This window comes from Lepidochelys olivacea, assembly GCF_965140295.1.
Source record: "Lepidochelys olivacea isolate rLepOli2 genome assembly, chromosome: 2".
NCBI classification, from domain to species: domain Eukaryota; kingdom Metazoa; phylum Chordata; order Testudines; family Cheloniidae; genus Lepidochelys; species Lepidochelys olivacea.
The window spans coordinates 60,142,635-60,164,438 of record NC_140412.1 but is presented as its reverse complement, the minus strand read 5'-3'; the positions used below and the strand labels follow the sequence as shown (position 1 = coordinate 60,164,438).

The 21,804-nt window shown below is 42.2% G+C and overlaps 1 protein-coding gene across 3 annotated transcripts in view; it reads right to left on the bottom strand.

Annotated features, from left to right (window-relative positions):
- The window catches only part of SLCO5A1 (solute carrier organic anion transporter family member 5A1), a 114,186-nt gene that overhangs the window by 34,555 nt on the left and 57,827 nt on the right, over positions 1 to 21,804 (bottom strand). For all 3 annotated transcript variants that reach the window (XM_084620820.1, XM_084620822.1, XM_084620821.1), the window contains exons 4-5: positions 17,482 to 17,705; positions 7,455 to 7,619 (exon numbers count right to left, since the gene is read on the bottom strand). In XM_084620820.1, coding sequence (XP_084476946.1) covers positions 7,455 to 7,619; positions 17,482 to 17,705 — 389 coding nt within the window. The remainder of the gene's footprint in view (positions 1 to 7,454; positions 7,620 to 17,481; positions 17,706 to 21,804) is intronic.

Here is a 21,804-nt window from a genome sequence, read left to right as displayed (position 1 = left end):
TCCCTTCCTGGGCTTTAGCTGAATCCAGAACCAACTCTGAGACAATTGCACTACCGTCAACTATCACAGGCTGAAAGGCCCCTTCTGTCCGCTCCCCAGACAAAGAGCCGGAGACACATTCTCCTTTCCCAGACACACAGCTTGGGATCTCATTCCCCTGGTCCCAGCACACAGGGGTGTTCACAGACAACTGCTTGGAGACTGGGGTAGCTCCCTCCACAGGCAAGTCAATACCCCTGATAGACACAGGCACATTTCCTTCACTGTCACAATTCTCCACCCAGGTAACAGGTAAGGTAAAGGGACACTCATCTTCCACTATCCTCGCCTTCCACCCTGCTGACTAGACAAAGCTCACAAGGCTGCCTAGGCTCATCCAGACTTTCCTTACCAAGCACCTTGCCACTCCCAACAGATAACCTGCCCTGCCTGTGTCTCCCCACCCCCTCTGGGGTCTCAGCTCCCACTGTGCTCAGTGCTGCCCTTGCTGTCCCAGTGGGGGTAGGCAGCGAGCTCGCTTTTTTCCTCACTGCACCAGAGCCAGCGTGAGCACCCTCTCCGGTGCGCAAGGGGACGGGGAGCATCTCTCTGTCCCACCCAGCCCCAGGGGTCTGGTTACAGGCAGGCAGGTATCCTGAGCCTAGCAGCTCCTCCCTGCTGCCAGCCAGGTCATCTGCATTTTCACTGACCATTTCCCACTCCACCGATTGGTTCCCTGGATTCAAATTCAAACCCTCGGCAGTTACAGGAGCAGGGCCTGGATCCTGTCCCAAAGAGAGACAGTCACTCCACAACAGGGTCTCGCAGCTGGTATCCTGGAGAACCCCAACAACCAGCCAGCCCCACCCCTCCTGGGTCTGCACAGGGATCTGGGCCATAGGCAGGGCGAGGGGCTTCATCCCTGGGACCATAATTAGTGCGTCGACTGTGAACCTAAGATCTTAATAATAATTCTGTGTGGAATTAGAAAGACCTCTCAATCTCCCAACAGGGTGGGCTTTAATATCTTTAATTCTTTCTAAAAGAAGGTCTCTTTTGAGGGATTTAGAGTAGCAGCCGTGTTAGTCTGTATTCGCAAAAAGAAAAGGAGTACTTGTGGCACCTTAGAGACTAACAAATTTTATTTTCTTCTGAGGGAACAACTTCAGAACTGTTAGCTCCCAGGAGAATAAAATATTGAATATGAATGCGAGAAGGACATAATTCCAACCTTTTCACCCATTCTGAACATTTTCTCTCTCAATATTTATCAAAAGGACAAATAGGAAAATGATAACTTGATTAACTGACTCCACCAGGCAGTACCTGCTCTGAGGTAGCGCACAAATATAAGATTGAAGAGTAGGACAATGTGGAACGCTCTTTAAGCATCAGTCCTTCGCTATATCAATTTACAGCAAGTCAGGATCTGGCCCTGTGTACTGCCCATCTTGTTGCTCTTCCCAACTTTCTGCAAAAAATCCCCTCACACTGTTTTATTCTCCTTCCCCACTCCCTCTAATTTACCTTCATTCTTCCAGTTACATCCTTCTGAGCCATCCTTTGCATTCAATGACCTTGCTACCTCTGTCTTGCTTGGTTTTCAGTTATTACAGAAAGCTGTCCTGCTCTCCCATCCATTCTGGGCCAGACTGTCCTTGGCCCTAGAACAGGAGCTAAGGGGATAAGGAGAATGCTTGCCGCCCCCTGCCCCCCACCTTCCATATTCATCCAGCTCAGGCAAGAACTAGGGAACAATTGCAAACCCTGCACTCAAGGAGCACATGGACTTCTTCCTCTGTGTCCCTCAGGGGAAAAAATTCACCCTTAGGGGAAGGGGACAGGAACATGCTGACCTGCAGCTAGTTGGTAGCACAGAGGGAAGCCTGCAGCAGTATACATTCTCTCAGTATATCATGGAGCTTGGGATGCAATTTTGCCCCTTGTGCAAAGCAGAACTTGATACTTATATTTTTTTCATACAGTGTATGTGAAATGGAAGGTAATAAACTATCAAAACAACATAGTCATTACTACAATGGCTCTTCCAGAGGAGCTTCCAAAGCAAAGCATAAACAACTAATTGCGGTATTCATTTTTCACTTTCAAAGTCATATAATGGAACAAAACTGAGATTTGATAGTAAGTCATTGTATTGCACTTTGCTTTATTTTACAATAAAATAATGTAAATAATTGTAAAACAATACAATTTGGCATACAGGATTTTTTGTTTCAGAGTAACAGCCGTGTTAGTCTGTATTCGCAAAAAGAAAAGGAGTACTTGTGGCACCTTAGAGACTAACCAATTTATTTGAGCATGAGCTTTCGTGAGCTACAGCTCACTTCATCGGATTTTTTGTGTGTGCACAAAATCTGATGCTGTGTATAGTACCCCAAGGCAAGATTTTCAGTCAGCAATTTTGGGGATCTGTCCTTTTTGCTGTTGACGGAATGCTGCAGCACTTGAAGCTTTCCCACAGGAGAAAAGATGATTATAGCAGCTACTAACAGTCTGCTTACAGAAATCTGCAATATTTGCTACCAGTGTTGCATTTCCAATGGTAGTAGCAAAGAGATTTTAAAAATCTATTCTGTGTGAGTTGTACACTGCACCTTTCCTAGAAAAGAAGTTGAACCAGTTTACGGTATATTACTATATGTAGGAACAGTAGAAGTTACTAGTGAATGCAAAATGGTTTAGATTGCAAAATATAACCCTCTTTCTTCACAAACTTTTATAATCTACTGAATCATTTTATCTTTTGAGCTGAAATTTTCCAAGTTTAGCCTCTGCCCTGAAGTCAACTTCTTGTTGTTTGTTTTTAGAAAGTTTAAGAGCTTTGTGTTTTGTTTTGTTTCTGTTCACTGTGGGTGGAAAAATTACACTTTTCCCATTTAAAAAATTCTAACCACTTTTTTCTTTTTTAAATAGAAGACTTCAGCAAAGGAAACTCAAATTCAAAACTTGAAATCTGGCATGAAATCTTTAATCCTCACTGAAGACTAATGCCTTTGCTTTGTTTGAGAAAAGAAACTGAATGAAATTTAACAAAGAAATGGTTGTTTGTAAATTGCCAATTGAAAATGCACTGTGCAAAATCTCATTAGGTCTTCAGCTGGCCACACAACGATAGATGCACTGAGCACGTGTGTACAGCTAGTTAAGTGCACAGCTGAAGTGTTGATATTTTGGTTCAAAGAATTTACAAATTACACTGCAACTGAAGCTAGAAGAGCTTGTAAACTAACAGTACAAGTAATTTACAAGCTCCACTGGTATAACTGTGTACACTGGCTATCTCCAAATCTTCTTTTACCTTCAAAAGAAGTCTAGAAAAATTAAACGTTACTAAATAACTGTAGGAAATTATCCACCCGCCACACTAGTAAGTGGGCAATAGAGGGGGAACGTTAATTTTTTAAGAGTCACAATTACTCCCTGAGGATCTTCTCTGGGGCAGTGCAGCTATAAACTGCTCCATACTCAGGATACAGCAAAGGCTCAATCTAGTCCTAACTTTTTGAAATTTCCCAACCTTTGTGTGTGTTATTGGCACATGAATGTTTTATTGGCACTCGTTCTTGTGTGTATACAGCCTCTAATGTGAGTTATGGGTCAATAATTCCATCAAAACTACCGGTGATGCCATAAACCATGAGAGCAAAACTCCTAGTTTGTATAACCACTAGAACCATCATCTGGAATTAGTCCCATAAATCACAACTACCATTATATTTTATATGAGAAACAAAGTAAGTAATATCTTTCATTGGACCAACTTCTGTTGGTAGAAAGGATAAGTTTCTGAGCTACCCAGATCTCTTCTTCAACTAATCTACTGATTCTTCAGGAGACCTGAAGAAGAGATCTGTGAAGCTCAAAAGCTTGTCCCGTCTACCCACAGACGGTCCAATAAAAAGTATTACCTCACCTACCTTGTGTCTCTCATATCCTGGAACCAACACGACTACAACATCACTGCAAGCATCTGTATGATATAATTCATTAATTTCGTGCCCTGCACAGAATGTCTCTCCCCACTCCACAGGCTCCCACAGAGAACTCCCACTGCTGCTACTTCCCACTGTCCCGATCAGGATCCCAGGAAGACTGCTCTTTTTTTCCCACCCACCCCAGACTAGACAGACACCCAAGGTTCCAACTCAGATCCTCTTTCTCCCTGTCTCTCCATCTCACACTGCTTCCTCTCCTTTCCTGGATCCATGCAACCAGACAGCTTTCTCTCTTTCTCCTATAGCTCTCCCTTCTCTTCTGAAGTGATCATGCGTGCCCAGTCCATTGGTAGTTCACTCACCCGCTGGGGCATAGCCGGGGGTGGGAGGTGGGGAAGTGACTCCATTTTGGAGTTTGGAGTACTTGAATAATGGCCATGGATTTGTTGATGCATTGCCTCCAAGTAACATAGGAATTGCCACACTGGATCAGATGAGTGGTCCATCTAGTTCAGTATCCTGTCTCTGATGGTGGCCAGTAACTTGTGCTTCAGAGACAGATGGGAAAAAAAAAACCCTTGAAGTTGGCAATTATGGAATAGCTTGCCTATAGAGGAAGGTTTTTCCTACCATTCTCAGTTAATGGTTCACATGTCCTGAAGCATGTGGATTTATATCCCTCCCATTTTTTTAATCTTATTTAATGTAACTGGATAGTCTATCATATAAATGTTCATCCCTGTTTTTAATCTTGCTAAACTCCTAGCTTCAATAATCATTTGTGACCATGAGTTTCATAAGGTCATTGTGCATCTCAAGAACTATGGAATTTTTAATGTATGTTGTACAGAAACAAACTCTTGAACTGCTTCAGAGCCAGGAAAAAATGGGAAAAGAGAATACCTTTAAGAGAATTAGTGTTTCTGACTACAGAAATGAAAAGATACTGAAAGTGAAAAGGTGGAATGGTTTTCCTTCTAAAATGGTGCATATTGAAAGAAGTTCAAAATAGGCCATGCAGGGAAAGATCAAGGCTTATTATTGCTTGTTTTGTTATTATTTCTTCATTATTTCTGAGTATCAAAAATAGTGGTGGATGCCTTTCAAAGATGTGGTCCCTGCCCTGAAAGACTGACAATTTAATAGTGGTTTGACAAAAGAGGCAGGGTTAATTACCAACAAAAACAGGGAGAAAAGGACAAGCGTAATCTGTATTATACCAGCATGGACTTTTGTCTCCCTCTGGCGGCTGAACAACATAAGAGTTTTATGAGTGTGTTTCTGCCTCCAAGTTACTGGGCCAGCTCTTTTCACTCAAGCAGTAGAAAGTCATACATTTAACTCCAGAGTTTCTGGGTTCAATCCCCATAGATGGGCCCAACCAGGGGCTTTGTTACACAGGGAGGTATGTAACAGGTCAGTTACTCAGGGTGGTATGATCTTGATAGTTTTGTATTATTTTTTTAAATGTTGTGTTTCTCTCCCTTGGTTCTCAGAGGTGAGATGAAAGATGTGAGTTTTTAGGAGGGATTTGAACAAGGAGAGGGAGGTGGGCTGGTGTACAGGTTTGAGGAGGTCATTCCATGCATGGGAATGAAGGAGGCAGCTCAGAAGAAAGCACAAAGAGAGAGAAGGAAATGAGAGGAGAAGCAAAGGCTGCTTTCATCAGCAGAGTCGAGAGAGCAGGGCCAACACATGGTCCCCAATTCTGTAAATTATTCTGCGTAGGGGGCCCCTTGCACCCACACAGAGCCCCAGTGAAATCAGTCGGGCTGTATAAGGTAGGACTTTTTAAGCAAGGACAAAAGTTTGAACTGGATGCACGTTGCAATGGCGAGCTGGTGAAATGTCTCCAAGAGGACAGGTACATAATTCAAGTGATAAGAAAATGAGTACTAGTGGCACCTTAGAGACTAACCAATTATTTGAGCATAACCTTTCGTGAGCTACAGCTCACTTCATCGGATGCATTCAGTGGAAAATACAGTGAGGAGATTTATATACAAACAGAACATGAAAAAAATGGGTGTTATCATACACACTGTAAGGAGAGTGATCACTTAAGATGAGCTATTACCAGCAGGAGAGTGGGTGGGGGGGGAGAAAACCTTTTGTAGTGATAATCAAGGTGGGCCATTTCCAGCAGTTAACTGGAACGTCTGAGGAACGGTGAGGGGTGGGGGGTGGGAAATAAACATGGGGAAATAGTTTTACTTTGTGTAATGACACATCCACTCCCAGTCTTTATTCAAGCCTAAGTTAATTGTATCCAGTTTGCAAATTAATTCCAATTCAGCAGTCTCTCGTTCGAGTCTCGTTTTTGAAGTCTTTTTGTTGTAATATTGCAACCTTTAGGTCTATAATCGAGTGACCAGAGAGATTGAAGCATTCTCCGACTGGTTTATGAATGTTATAATTCTTGACATCTGATTTGTGTCCATTTATTCTTTTACGTAGAGACTGTCCAGTTTGACCAATGTACATGGCAGAGGGGCATTGCTGGCACATGATGGCATATATCACATTGGTAGATGTGCAGGTGAACGAGCCTCTGATAATGTGGCTGATGTGATTAGGCCACATGTTGGTGTCCCCTGAATAGATATGTGGACACAGTTGGCAACGGGCTTTGTTGCAAGGATAGGTTCCTGGGTTAGTGGTTCTGTTGTGTGGTGTGTGGTTGCTGGTGAGTATTTGCTTCAGGTTGGGGGGCTGTCTGTAGGCAAGGACTGGCCTGTCTCCCAAGATTTGTGAGAGTGATGGGTCGTCCTTCAGGATAGGTTGTAGATCCTTGATGCTCAAATAATTGGTTAGTCTCTAAGGTGCCACTAGTACTCCTTTTCTTTTTGCGAATACAAACTAACATGGCTGCTACTCTGAAACCTGTCAATTTACGTGATGAGAGAGATGATTCTGGCAGCAACATTATGGATGGGCTGGACTGTGGCAAGGCTGTTATAAGTAAATAAACAAGGAGGAGATTGCAGTAGTCCAGGTGGAAGATGAATGAGTAGGGCATAGACGAGTCATTTGGTCACCGGAGAGAAAGGAAGGGAGAATATTATAAAGGTTGAGGAGGTCAAAGTAAAATTAGCTTTTAAGAAATTAATATTAAATAATATAAGAACTTATAAGACCTTTTAAACTAATGGCAGATTCTCTGTAACTTGCACGTGATCATGATGGTCACTTCTGACCTTAAGGTCTATGAATGTGACGGTATATCCCCTTATTTTTTCCCCTCACAATAAAACTTTAATATAACCTAAAAAAAAATGGCAAGTTCTTCACTTGTACAAAATAAAAACAACAACATTTGGCTCGCGTTTTAGTAAACAAACATAGCAAACACCCAAGGAACTACTGGAATTCTGAATGGAAAAAGTAAAGTTAGACATTATTTAGCTTTAGTAAGATTATCATTTTAAAGCCAGTTTTAATTTTTTTCCTCTATTGCTTTTGTTTCAGTGGTTAGAGAATGATAATCCTTTCAATGTTGTGCTAAAGGCAATGCCTTACCAGTGTAGATGCTGGCATTGGAAGCTGGGATGCCAAACTGTGACTCGATGAACTTGGGAATGAAGGTAATAAAAGCAGTAACAATGGCACTCTCAGCTGTGTATGACAAACTCACAAAAAGGAATGTCATGTTGCTTAAGATCCTGACAGCTGCTCTTGGAAGCTCTACAAAATGACAAAAACGACAAATAAATGTTATAAATAATGAATGGAAAAGAAAAACAAATTGACTTCCTTTGAGATGGACTGTAAATAATGGTTTCTTAACATTCAGCCATATTTGAGAAGTTTAAAAAAAGAAAAGAGTATCTATAATTTGGACTGGAAATATTTTCCTGTGTTCTTCTGCTATTTGAATGTACCCCTCTAGGCCCTACTCCAGCCCTACACAGGCATAGGAGTCATTATAGCCCATCTGCTTGCAGGAAGAGAGGCTTTGGATGGTAATGCTGAAATAGTAAAAAAGCAGGAAAAGTTTTAAGTTATTTCAGAATTTCTTTGATGTAACTTTCACTTCTGAAGATAAAAAATTCTGATGTTTCTGTAGGAAAAAAGATTGATTTATATGGCCTATTTTGATCATGCAGAGTGCAAGAAACAATCTACTACTTGTAGTATGTTAACATTTTATTGTAATTTTGCCTAAATAAACGTTTTTAAAAAATTGTATTTGGGATCCATTGATGATATTGCCATAATTTGGGAAGGTAACCAGTAGGATATGATATTTAGCCATATTTGTTAATAATGCATGTAGATCTAACATACTGAAAGTTAAAAAGCACATAACATACTCCTGGGGAATTCTGTGCCAAAAAATTAAAAAATCTGTGCACAAGATGTAAAAATCCTGCAAATTTTATTTATCAAAATAACACAATATAATCACACCAGTTTCAATTATTTTGGAAATTTATTTCAAAATACCTGTTGGCAACTATGACTGTAACAAAACAGACAAGAAAAAAAGATTTCCCAGGATTAGAGAGTTAAAGAAACTCCTACGACAACCCATTTCCTATTTCTCTGTCCCCTCCCTCCAGAACCCAGCCATGCGCCCACCCACCCCCAGCCCAGATTCCCACAACCCCTTCCTTCAGAGCACAGCCATGGGGTGCCCCCCAGCACAGACACTTGCACCCCCTCCCCCCAGAGCCCAGCGTCAGGGCCCTCCCAGCCCAGACAACTGCACCCCTTTTCCCCCCAGATGCCTGCTATAGAGTGCCCCCCACCCCAGACATCTATACCACTTCCCCTAAAAAACCAGTTGCGCCCCCCCAACCCAGACACCCACACCCCCTCTGCCCCGAGCCAAGCTGCAAGGCCTCCCAAACCAAGACACCTGCACCCCCTTCCCCCCAGAACCCAGCCATGGGGTATCCTCCAGTCCAGACACACATACCGCCTCCACTCCCCTCCCCTCCAGAGCCCAGCTGCAGGGCCCCCCCAGCCAAAATACCTGCACCCCCTCACGCCCAGTGCCCAGCCACAGGGCACCCGCCAGCCCAAACACCTGCAACCCCTCAGCTCAGCCATGGGGTATCCGCCAGCTCAAATAACTTCACCACCTCCCCCCAGAGAGAGAAAAAGCCTGATGCTGCGTCCCGGGCTTGTACAGAGTTTCCTGCATGCCACCTCCTTCCTTCAGGAAGTACTGAGAACCAAAGCCACCTGGAATGCTCCAGCTCCCCCTTCCCATCCTCCCTGGCAGTGTCCTGTATTTGAGAGCTGGAGAGGTGGGCTCTGCTGGGTCCAGTGGTCCCTAATGGTAGCCAGCAGCTCTGCAGCACCAATTCTGCAGAGAAAAGGGAAATACTGCACAGAACATTAATTCTGCACATATTCTGAATTGCGCAGTGGCGCCAAAATTCCCCCAGGAGTAATAACAGTACCTTAAAGGTAAAAAAACCCAACGTTGTAATTATCCCAAAAACAAGCACTTAAAAGAAATTTGAACATGAGGAGATATAGAAATTAATAGTCAAGGCACCTAAACAACCCTCACTCTGCCCTGTAGTGATACCATGGGATAACCATATAATTATGATTCATGCATTTTCATGTTTATGGTCCTAGATTAGACAAAAGTGATTTTAAAAACTATTTTCCCGTTCATGGTGTCACTACAGGTCAGAGTTTTCAATTAGCCTTAACTCCAGTTTAACATTTTCTTGTGTGGGAATGTACTGATCCCAAACCCACTGAACACTTTAATGGGCTCCAGATTGAACATATTACAGAGATGATGAATGGTTGAGTTGGTGTGCTTGTTGGAAAGCACGTATTGTGGGGTCTAGTATTCTGAGGTCAAATCCTGCTCTCCTTGCTGAGTGGACTTCAGTGGGATTATTTGTATGACCAAAGCAAGACAGATTTAGGCCCTTATAATTTCAAACGTGGTCATGTTGCAAATCAGCATGTAAACTGTCTGTCTGCATCCAATTTTAATCTCTTCTCGTCCTCCAAAATTCTAGTAAATCAATTATAGATGGGAGGATTTATCATTTTGATCCAGTTTCAAATGTTTTCTTGCCAGCTTTACAAAGAAAAGTATTAAACTTTAAATATAAAATTTTGTGGAAAGAATTAATCCATAAATTGTGCTAAGAAGCTTTCATTTATTTTGAAACGTAAATGTTCTAGAATAGCCAAGGTAGTTAAACCTGCATCACTATTATTGAACATTTATGATATTGCAATGTCAAAACAGAAAGAAATAAGGTGACATTGGGGCAGGAAGATATTGATGCAAATGTAAGGAGATGGTGTTACGGTTTCTTGACAATGCCAAAAATATATCAATAAACATTTTTGGAAACCAAATTAGAATGACAAGGATGAAAAGGAAACACTGCTAAAATTTTATGATAGCTATATTACAGATTCAAGACATAAAAATACAAGTTTATCACACATTCAAAAGGAAATTTAAGAGAAAAATATCCAATTCACTACAATAGCATTAACTCCTAGTGTATCTCCCATTCCTCAGTCTGTGGGGTGATTTTTAAAGGGGCTAGGGGACTGTCAATGTTAATTATAGCCCTAACTGGGCCAATTTTTTAAAATAATTTTTGAAGGACCTCAGATATCACAGCAGAGGGTCTGGGCTCCCAGGGTTAGCCAAGCTGCTGAAGAGAACCGCTAATGTTGGGCTCGTGGAGGGGAGCAGTACAAATGGTCCCCCTGAGATAAGGTGGAGGACCAAGAACCTCATTTTCCTTCAAAACCTGGATTAATAGGGAAGGGAAGCAGAACAAGCACCAGTGCACCCCACCAGCAACCACGCAGCCATGACCGCCCTCAAAAATATGTGGCTGGCAGCCTCCCAAAGCAGTGGACTTCTGCTGCTGGGAGCATGAGACTGGAGAGGAGGAGGCAGGGAAAGCCATGGCTGATTTTATTGCCACTGGAAACTGGATTTCAGTTTGCCTATTTGGTGTTTTTAAACATATGTAGTGAGCAGCTGCTGTGGTGATGAGCACAGTAGAAAACCCTAGATTGACAGGTCACCCCCACTCCCACTGCTGCCTGCTGGCAGGGCCATGCCCTGCGCTTTTCTCTTCTTTGAGAAGGGAGCCTTACAAAGCACCGCAGAAAGGGAGAGAAGATGAGGACTGTGACTGGCTAGTCCATGTCTCCTAGCCCAACCTCCCTCAGAGTTGAGAATTCAGTATAGCAGTTTTTGGCATTCTCCATGATCCATCTGTAATTTCATGAACAATCCCATCAGAGAGAGAGAGATGAATTTGGTTTTCAGTAGTGAGTTGGAAGGAAAACGATGCAATAATTAGGCACTGAACAATAGTTCACAACAGAGTGAATGCTGGCCAAAACATGGACTATATTCTGTTCATTCAAACTTCCAGAACAATGGCCACCACAAATAGAACAGTCCTTTTATTATGATGATAAACTAAGTATTATCTCTAGAAATAAGATGAAACCAAACAGTGGAAGCTGAACTCTGGACTCAGGATTGAATCACAGTATCTCTATAAAATGCCAAATCCAAATGTCACAACACTTGGTAAAGTTCATAGTTCAATCTACATGATGAAACTCAGTTTCAGGAGTGTTTGGATTCAGGATTTTGGTATAACTCATTATAGAGATACTAAATTGATATTTTGTGCTGGACTTCTGATCTGGGGTTTTAATTTGAGTACATTTCGAGTCACATCTTTCAGGTTACTGAGAGCTCAATTTAATATGCTAAAGTTCATTGTTAATTAAAAACTAGCAGCTTTATTTAATATATCCTTTTGGGCTGCATATTGCACGTCTACATAGGGCTAAGTAAAACTCTAAGGATATGTTTACACTACCTGCCAGATCAGCAGGCACCGATCGATCCAGTGGGGATCGATTTATCGCATCTAGTCTAGACGCGATCATTCGACGCCCCCTCCCACCCCCAAGCGCTCTCCCGTTGACTCCTGTACTCCAGCTCCGCGAGAGGCACAGGCGAAGTCGACAGGGGAGCGGCAGCAGTCGACTCACCGCGGTGAAGACACCACGGTAAGTTGATCTAAGTATGTCGACTTCAGCTAAATTATTCACGTAGCTGAGGTTGCGTAACTTAGATCGATCCCCCCGCAGCGTAGACCAGGGCTAAATGTCCTGTACCATACATTAGGTCTCCTATAAAACCTGTGATAGATTCTTCAGAGGCAAACTCTAATTTGATTATTCCAAATTATTGGCTTGAAACAGAGATTTTTTTCTGGACATTATACAATGCAAGTCATCTCGTAACAGCCTCAGGCTCCAGCTATATAACTTAATATCAGTATGAGCCACAGTTCTCTGGAAACTAAACTACAGTTCTCTAGCACAGAGGATAAAGTTAGTGCAAATTAAACAAATCCACTATGGAAAGAAAATGCACATCCAAAATTAGGTTTTCACTACTATCCTAACATGACAAAAACAAAACTCTGTCTGGCAGAAGCTTTATAAAGTTTAATTACATTATGAATAAAAAAAACTATACAAAATGGGTACAATAAGCGAAAAAATTGAAAATAGCTAAATTTGCCAGTCATAATAATTATTTAAGATAGGACAATATGTTGGAATTGTGGGTATAAAATAATGGATCCTTAAAGTCTCTACAATATCCAAGTGTCCAATATTTCAAGTATTATCTTTATTTTTGTAAATAAACAACGGCTTATCACAAGCCTAGTCATTTGCTTCAGAGTTGTCATGAAACCTTTTGAAATCCTACTGCTGTTTCTTCTTAAAACAAAAATATTAGCACTTATTTTTGCATAATTGTACATCAACGGCACAAATATAAGACGACTGTTGTTTAACAAGAACTTGCGGTCTTCTACCATTTTGTCCTTTTCTAAGGATGCCCTTTCATTCTCTTACCATGTAAAAAGATTAGGTGGAAGAAAACAAAATAAATCTCTATCAGTTACATTACTTGTTAAAAAAAAATCACCCTTATAACAGCAATATATACAAGCTACTTTATTTACTCCTGGGGAAATTCTGCACAAAAAATTAAAAATTCTGTGCACAGTATTTTAAAATTCTGCAAATTTTGTTTGTCAAAACAACACAATATAATCACACCAGTTTCAATTATTTTTGGTCATTTATTTCAAAATGCCTGTCAGCAAGTATGGGCATTGGGGATTGGTCCTGCTTTGAGCAGGGGGTTGGACTAGATGACCTCCTGAGGTCCCTTCCAACCCTGATATTCTATGATTCTATGTCTGTAACAATACAGACAATAAAAAAAAGATTGAGGAAATGCTTTTTGACAAATAGATTCCTTACTAGGCATATTAACACAGAACTCTGAGTAATAATTCATTTAAACTACAATACAGAACCATATTTCCTGCACCCCTCAGGAGCAGTGCAAAGGCTTGGGGGAGTCAGGGGTAACGGAGGAGCTGAGGGAGAGGGAAGTAAATTGTTGGGAAGGAACCTGGGCAGGGTTGATAAAAATCAATTAAATCGGATTTTTTTAATTTAAATAGGATTTTTTTGATAAAATGCTTTGAGGAAAAAACCTATCTAAAGACAGTTTTAATTAAGATATTAATCTCCTGATTCCAAGTGTCTATTGAATTCCTGACGTTTGCTATTTTAATGGAAGACCTCAGGCACTGAGCCAGTAGCGTGTTTCTCCAGTGTCTTCTGACTTTTGCAGAGAAATATTTGCCCATTATAGAATACGAAATTGAACTCTTTCTAGGTGCAGGACTGAAGTCTGGCTCTAGCAAGATCAACCCAGCAATTTTGCTGTGTCCTCACATATAATGGACTATCAGCATGCTGCCATTCTCTTTTGCAAAAGTGATTGGAAACAGTATGAAACAGAGGACTGGGAGATGTGTAAACGCCGAAGTTCAGAACTGTCTGGATACAGGCCCATTTCTATTTAAAACATATAATTTAGAAAGAAAAGCAGAGATTATGATATAAATCCACTTAATTGATGTACCTGAGGAGTTTATAGAATGTTTAAACTCAGTACAGTATTTATCTTCTATACCATGCCAGCTGCAGGTTAATTAATCTAATTGTACAATATGCTTAGCTGAGGTAATTGCTGAAGGGTACGCAGGCACAGTGCCATACAATGAAACTATGCAACCTACATAGTAAAAGGAAAACTATGAGTCCATCTGTTTGTGTTCATGATTTATCGGCACTTATGGGATCAAACCTTGGTTTATATATTATACACCTGCTCTGGCCCAAGATACTTACACTGTACAGTACTCTCTATTTTCCTTCATATGTTATACCCAACTTTCTCTTTACTCCATTCCTTTTATTTCTTCTTCTGAGTCTGGCTTGGACTTCTCCTCAAGAGTTTAAATTATGTTTGTCCTTTACCATATTTTTTGTTTTGTTTTGCTTACAAGGGCTCAGATCCACAAAAGGACTTCTGCTCCTAACTCCATCATGTAGGTGCCACCAAAACTCTTAAAACCCCTGCTCGGCTACTGCCTAGTTATGGAGGCTCCCAAAATCCCTTGGTGCTTACATTTTTTTATGTTCAAGTCCCATGAGCACCTATATTTATGCTGCTGGGCACAATGCCTCAATTTAGGCACTGAGTGCCTACCTCACACCTAAGCCCCAGCAGGACTCTCAAACCACGTGAAGATCAGCATTCCCACACCTATCCTGGCTGCAGGGCCCGATCCAGTAGGCATTCTCAAAAAGTGCCTCTCTCTCAGAGGTGAGTGCTTAAGCACCGGACTATAGAGTCATACTGTCTCTCTGGTCCAATACATATTTTTTATATAAAGTGGAATGGCTTCGAGAGATAGAGAGACCCCCTCTCATCAGAATATCCCATAGTCCATATATTAAGGCACTCACCTGAGAGCTATGAAACCTATGTTCTTCTACCTGATGAGGAGAAGGGATTTGAAGGAATTGAACAAAGGTCTCTCATATCCTGGGGGAGTTCCCTAGCCACTGAGCTAAAGGCTAAATGTGGCTTCCCCATCCATTGTGTGGATTTGGGTGTGTACTGCCACTGTTTTTACAGGGAAGGGTTAGGCACCTGACTCGAGGCATCCTGTTTGAAAAGCTATCATGATTTAAGGCAAATCTCTTTTCCTTGAGCAATCTCAACTTGTTCAACATCTTTCTCACCTCCAAAATATAGTGCAGTTCTTAACCGTTCCACATGGTGAATCTCTCTTGTGGTGAAACTGAAAACTTTTAATACAATAGCCAATACTGGGGTGATTTACTAATGTTTTCAGTGACTAAAAAATTGTGAATTGATCCTTATACAGTATGTACCATTGTTATATGTAGTTAGGATGAGTACATGAAACAGAAGGAAATATGAAACTACTGGTTGTTATTCCCTCAGAGTAAGTATCTGGAAGGATCTCTCTAAAAAAATTAATTTGTTTTTCTTCTTTATTGTGGCCAGGTGCCTGTACAAACAGAACAGGCCCTTCATCTTAAAATATTGTGCGGTTTGAGAGACTTGGGCATGTCATGCTGATAACAGGAAACGTGCTCATGTTTCCCAGACCTCCCAAAGCTAGTGACACACTCTGGACCTAGCCAGAGAGCTCAGAATTACTTCTGCCAATGGCATGCCCCTAATGCCTGAAGAAAGAAATCCAACTGGCTACATCGACTTGTGAAAACAATTTTTCCTAATAAAAGCCACTAGTGCTGTGCGGATAGCAGTCTCTAGAGAAGTAACTACATCCAATTATTTGCCTCTGAATCCATTATCTTTTGAGCCTCTCTGAATGCACCATTGTGTCATCACTACTCACCTCTGATTGAGACACAAAATGAAGGAAGTTCTAAAGAACGTGACCTTGTACCTCTGTCTTGTTTGCTATGCACATCTGGTTATGACCCAGTTATTGTACTGCCAAGACAACCAGCACACAACACAATTATGGCCCTTTTGACTTTCCATTATTTTATCAATTTTCCACAGAGACTAACAGGACTTGCAGCTGTTATAACTATACACATCTGAGAGATAGCAAATGCCTTGCAAAGAAAGGTATTACAGATGTGGGCGGATGCTCCTTACAATTACATTAGAGAATACCATTAGTATGGTTAATCCCTTGTCTAATGGCTAAACAAAATGGTTAAAAGAACAGATTATTTATAAATATGTGATCAAAATTCAGGACTGTCACCAACACTAAGAGCAATTGTAACATTCAGTCCAGTGCTAACTGTACATCTAGGCTATGTCTACATAGCAATTAAACAACTGCAGCTGGCCCAGATCAGCTGACTCGGGCTCACAAGACTTGGGCTCTGGAGCTATAAAACTGCAGTGTAGACATTCAGGCTCAGGCTCCACCTGCAGCTGGCCCAGGTCAGCTGACATGGACCAGCTCTGGGCGTTTAACTGTTGTGCAGACATACCTCTGGAGTCGGGAGTTCAAATTCTGTCTAATGGCACAAATGACAGGAGCTTTCATGGTCTCTTCATAGTTCCCATTGTGCTAATCAGAAAAATGCCACAAACTTGGCACCTTTAACAACCACTTCACAGGTGCCCAAAATTAGAACAGCAATAGTATAAAGACCCAGATGGATTCACAGAACTGTAGCAGAAATCTTGTCCTGTACCACTCCACGTTATGCCTTACTTAATTAAGCCTATGCTATCAATCTCTCTTTCACGAGCTCTAAATTCACGCATTTTTTAAAAAGTGACACTATTGCCTTTCTTCCAGTTACATTTCAACAATGTTTAGACTTTATACTAATAGTGTTATTGAATAAAATGTAAGTCTAATATAATTACTGGTGGATCCCTTTGCTTTAGTGAGTATTATTATTATTTCCTGATTTCAGAGCCTGACAAAAACATAGCACTCTGAAAGTAGACCCATAGAAACTTAATATCGAACTGGCAGAAAATGTATACGGAATAATAAAATATTCCACAACTTATTGCCCCAACACAAGAAAAGATGATGAGCAAGGATTCCTTTTTCCATTTTTGACAGACTATTACAAGTAAGAGGAGCACTTTATTCCAATGAGAATAATATGGCTTCACTGAAGATGTATATATTTACATTAAAGACTGTGAGGCACTCAGATACTATGATAATGGAGGTCATATAAATAAGTAAATTAATAAGATAGATAGATAGATATGGTTTAGCCAAGCTAAAAAGCTGTAGAAAAAAAACTATTCATTTTTTTCTCAGCACAGAAGACATTTGTTAAAACAAAGCACATGTGTCACCTCTCTGCAGCTAAATATTAAACACACTGTGATAATTTAAGGAAAAGGTATTCATATTACTGTGCTTTCAGCATTCAGTATATCAGTCGTAACTGTGCTTTATAATTAGAAGAACAGACCATCTATTAAAACTTTTCTCCTCAAAAATATCCATCTCTTTTTAATATCAACAAGTATAATATGGCCAAATTCTGCCCTCAGTTAAATTCATGCAGGTCCAGAATATAGCCCTGTGTACGATCTTAAACCCTATTGTACATGTGCTCCTTTAAAAAAAAATATATGCTTTACCTTTAACATTCTTTCCAAATCCCATAGAAGCAGGAATTGAACTATCCACTTGTCTTTTGCTGTTGGCTTTCTCTTTCATGACATCATCATCACTTGAAATGTCATCAGAGCTCATCTTCTTTTTCTTCTTCTTTTTATGTCGCGGTGGGAGCTTTTTTGGGAAAGTAAACATTGGGAATATCACAAGGAGCATTGCAATGGCACAAAGGAGGAATCCACTCCACCTAAAGTGAGGAAATACGAGTAACAGTTGAGAGCTAATGCATTATGTGGAACAAAAATAGCAAAGAAAACTATGTGGCGATCACTTTCTGTAACTAGATAGAAAACCGTATTTCACGCGAATGTTTGGAAAACCAATAAAAATATTAACAGAACAGAAGAGTCAACACAAAGCTTCTTCTGGGGTACTGAATGCAAAATGAAATCAAAGGAAGCATCTATTAAGAACACCACCATCATTCAGTTTAATTTTAAAAGAATTTACCTAGAAAGTATCAATTGATATGACAATAATGTCACTTTTGTGCTCTCTAGAGTTTATTGCTTTCAACAATACCGTACCAAATATTGAGGAGATGCTCTTTATTCAGATTTACTTAGCTCACACTCAGGCAAATTCCCACTGAAATTAATGGGATTTTGCCAGATTAAAAAATGGACCTTTGGAGACCCGAGCCCAGGGTTCCCTTATGCACAGATGGATCTCTGCTTTCCCATAGGCAGCAGGTATGATCAAGCATTTATAGAAAAGCACAGTCTCATTCCCTGGATCAGACGAAGGCATCTTGCAGGATCAAGTGTGTAGGACGGAGGTGAATGGCTGCAGGAATGCAGATCATCCTCCCTGGAGCCAGTAGCAGAGCCAGGTTTTGAGCAGTGGCAGAACCAAGAGGGACAATGGGTCATCAGTAGTGCCACTTTCAATTATACCTACTGGCTTGAAAAGGCGCCACAAATACACCTAAAAGTCAGTGGGTTGGGAGAGAGGAGGGTGTTACACCCCCTGCCTGCCACACTATAAGGCCTGCCACTGCCTGGAGCCCATAAGCTTTATTAACTTTCTCCAGGATCGCCCTCCATGCAGGGAATCTTCCTCAAAAAGGGATTTTAGGGACAGGTGCCAGATGGCGAATCCCACACTGCCAGCTGGTAGCCATATGGCACCAGAGCAGGGGATATAGGATAAGCTCTTGAGGTCCTTCCTCATCTCAAGAGATCTGCAGTAAGGGGAAAGGGTTTGTGGACTCCTGGTTTATTCGGGGGGGAGGAGGGGAGGGGGAGATTGTGAAGTTTCCTGTCCCCTACCTGGGTGTTTCCATAAAGAAGTCCAGCCTTAAGAAAGGAGTCCACAATTTGCCCAACAGAACTGCTCCAACCTACTAAAAACATGTGTCTCAAAAAAATACTGAAGTCTTTGGTCCTGATTCTGATCCCTCTTACATGGATGTAAATGAAGAGCAGATCCACTGAAATCAATGGTGTTACACCAGCATAAAACCAGTGTGAGAAGAGAGTCAGGCCCCTGCACTTCAAATCACTGTTTGTAGGGCTGAATTTCACATCTCTGTTCATCACCTGCACCTAGGGACCCAGCACCACTCACATAAAGACACTGAACCGAATAGTATACACTACATATAGGAAAATAGTCACAAAAGTCAACAGGACTATTTACATGAATAAAGGAAACAGCATTCGGCCCCCTTTTGCAATGCACAGAGAAATACAGGATATAATTTTAAATTGGGCCTAATCTGACATACATGTATGTGTGATGACTTGTGTGCCATGCAAAATGGGATCAAGAGTGGTTAGAGCTAGGACAAGCCAGGCACTAAAAACTATGCAGACAGCTTTCATAATAGCTAGGAAACATGAAGTGATGGCAGGTTTTGGCTATGTAGTTTTGATAGTAGGTAAACAGAAAATCACTCCTTTCAGCTGATAGGATACATAGAGAAGTTTGCATTAGAAATGGGAGTTTTAGGAAGCACTATCACACAGAGAATAAATTAGTACAGTGCATCAAAATACAGTAATAATTCCTTTTGGGATCTCAGGGCATGTCCACATGCAGCTGGGAACAGGCTCCCTGCATGGGTTCCCAGACACGTGCTCACTTTGCTTGAGCTAGCACCCTAAAAATAGTAGCAGGGGCGCAGCTTGGGGTAACTGCCTGAGTATGACCCTGCCGGATCCCTGGGGACCTACGCAGGCGGCTAACCCAAGCTGCTACCTTGGCTACACTGCTATTTTTAGTGCGCTAGCTTGAGCGATGCTAGTGCATCTACCCACTTACGCTGGAAAACCTCGTTCCAGCTGTAGTGTAGACATACCCACCAAAACATAAAGCATCGATCAAGGGGATCAATGGGGAGTGTGGCAAATTGCCAGCACTACTTTGATGGGTCTCACGCTTTCTCTTCTTGGGGAGGGTTCAGGACACCATTTCCTGCTCCTGAACTGGGGTATTAACTTCCCCACTAGTGTCCTAGAGGAGAGGAGTGGAGAGGGAAGGACCCAGGCCCACCCTATACTCCGGGTCCCAGCCCAGGGGCCCTAGGGATAACGGTAAACCACTTGAACGAGCGGTTCCTACACCTGGCCTACTTCCCTTCCTGCACAAACTAGGTGTCCCTTTACCTAGGGTCTTGGTCTTCTTAGCCCACCACAGCACTTCTTCAAATCTCCTCTGCTTCCCTCCAAACTGCTCTCTGCTCCAACACCAATCCACTCTGCTTCAACTCCTCCAAACTGCTCTCTACTCCAACACCAATCCACTCTGCTTCAACTCCTTCCCTTGTCTGATTAAAGCAGGGGGGTTTTATCAGGTGACTGGCTTCAGGTGCTCTAACTGGCTTCAGGTGCTTTAATTAAACTATAGCAAACTTTCTTCCCTCTACAGGGCATAAGGCTCCCTTCTAACACTCTCCTGCTGGCCCCGGTGGGCCAGCCTGTATTCCACCTTGGTCCCAAGGCCCATCGGGGACATTAGTTGGCGGCTCCTTCACGGAGCTGTGAGCACGGGCATGTTTTTGACACGGTTCATCCCCATCCCGGATACTTGCCCTTTTTGCAATGTGAGGGAAACCCTGGCACACGTATATTTAGAGTGTGCCAGACTGCAGCCCCTTTTTCGGCTCCTCACAAATATTTTATTATGCTTTTGGCTCCACTTTTCCCCTCACCTTTTTATCTACACACTCCCCATCCGTGGCCCCACAAAATCGCGAGATCTCCTGGTTAACCTCCTAGCCCTAGCTAAAACAGCCGTTTATAAAACCAGAGAGGGGAGATTGGCTAATGAAGCGTCCTGCGATTGTAGGGCCGTTTTCCGATCCTCAGTACATTCACGTATCCGGGCAGAGTTCCTCTGGGCGGTGTCCACCGACTCCTTTGACACCTTCGAGGAGTGGTGGGCACTGTCTGATGTTCTTTGCTCGGTGACCCCGTCTGGTTCCCTCCGCCTGACCCTTTGATTGAGGGGAAGTGCAAGAGACCCCAACCCCAGCCGTTGCCGCTGTGGATACCATCATCATTGTCACCTAGGAGGGGTCCTATAACACGTGGGTATACTCCTCCCCACCCCAAACCGCCCACCCCGCAGCTGCGCCCATCTTTTCGGGCACTCTCAGGAGAGGAATAATTGGTGACACTGGGCATGGCACTAGGTAACTCGAGGGGGTGGAAGACCACGAGTGTCGAGGAAGCCCCCCCGCTCTAGGCCACCAGGTAACTCAGGAGGGTGGAAGACCACAAATGTCGAGGAAGCCCCCCCACTCTGGGCCCAGGCTAGCCTGAACACTTCTCCCTCTTGAAGGCTGCTGTGTTATACCTTCTGTTTGCTCTTGTTTTGTTGCATAGTTTTGCTTTATCCTCTTTGGTGATTTTTTGTAAGTGTTACACAAATAAAATTCTTTTCTGCTTCAAAAAAAAAAAAAAACACTCTCCTGCTGGCCCCGGTGGGCTAGCCTGTATTCCACCTTGGTCCCGAGGCCCGTCGGGGACATTAGTTGGCGGCTCCTTCATGGAGTTGTGAGCACGGGCGTGTTTTTGATGCGTTTCACCCCCATCCCGGATACTTGCCTTTTTTGCAACGTGAGGGAAACCCTGGCGCACGTATATTTAGAGTGTGCCAGATTGCAGCCCCTTTTCTGGCTCCTCACAAATATTTTATTACGCTTTTGGCTACATTTTTCCCCTCACCTTTTTATCTATACACTCCCCATCTGTGGCCCCACAAAATAGCGAGATCTCCTAGTTAACCTCCTCCTAGCCCAAGCTAAAACAGCCATTTATAAAACCAGAGAGGGGAGGTTG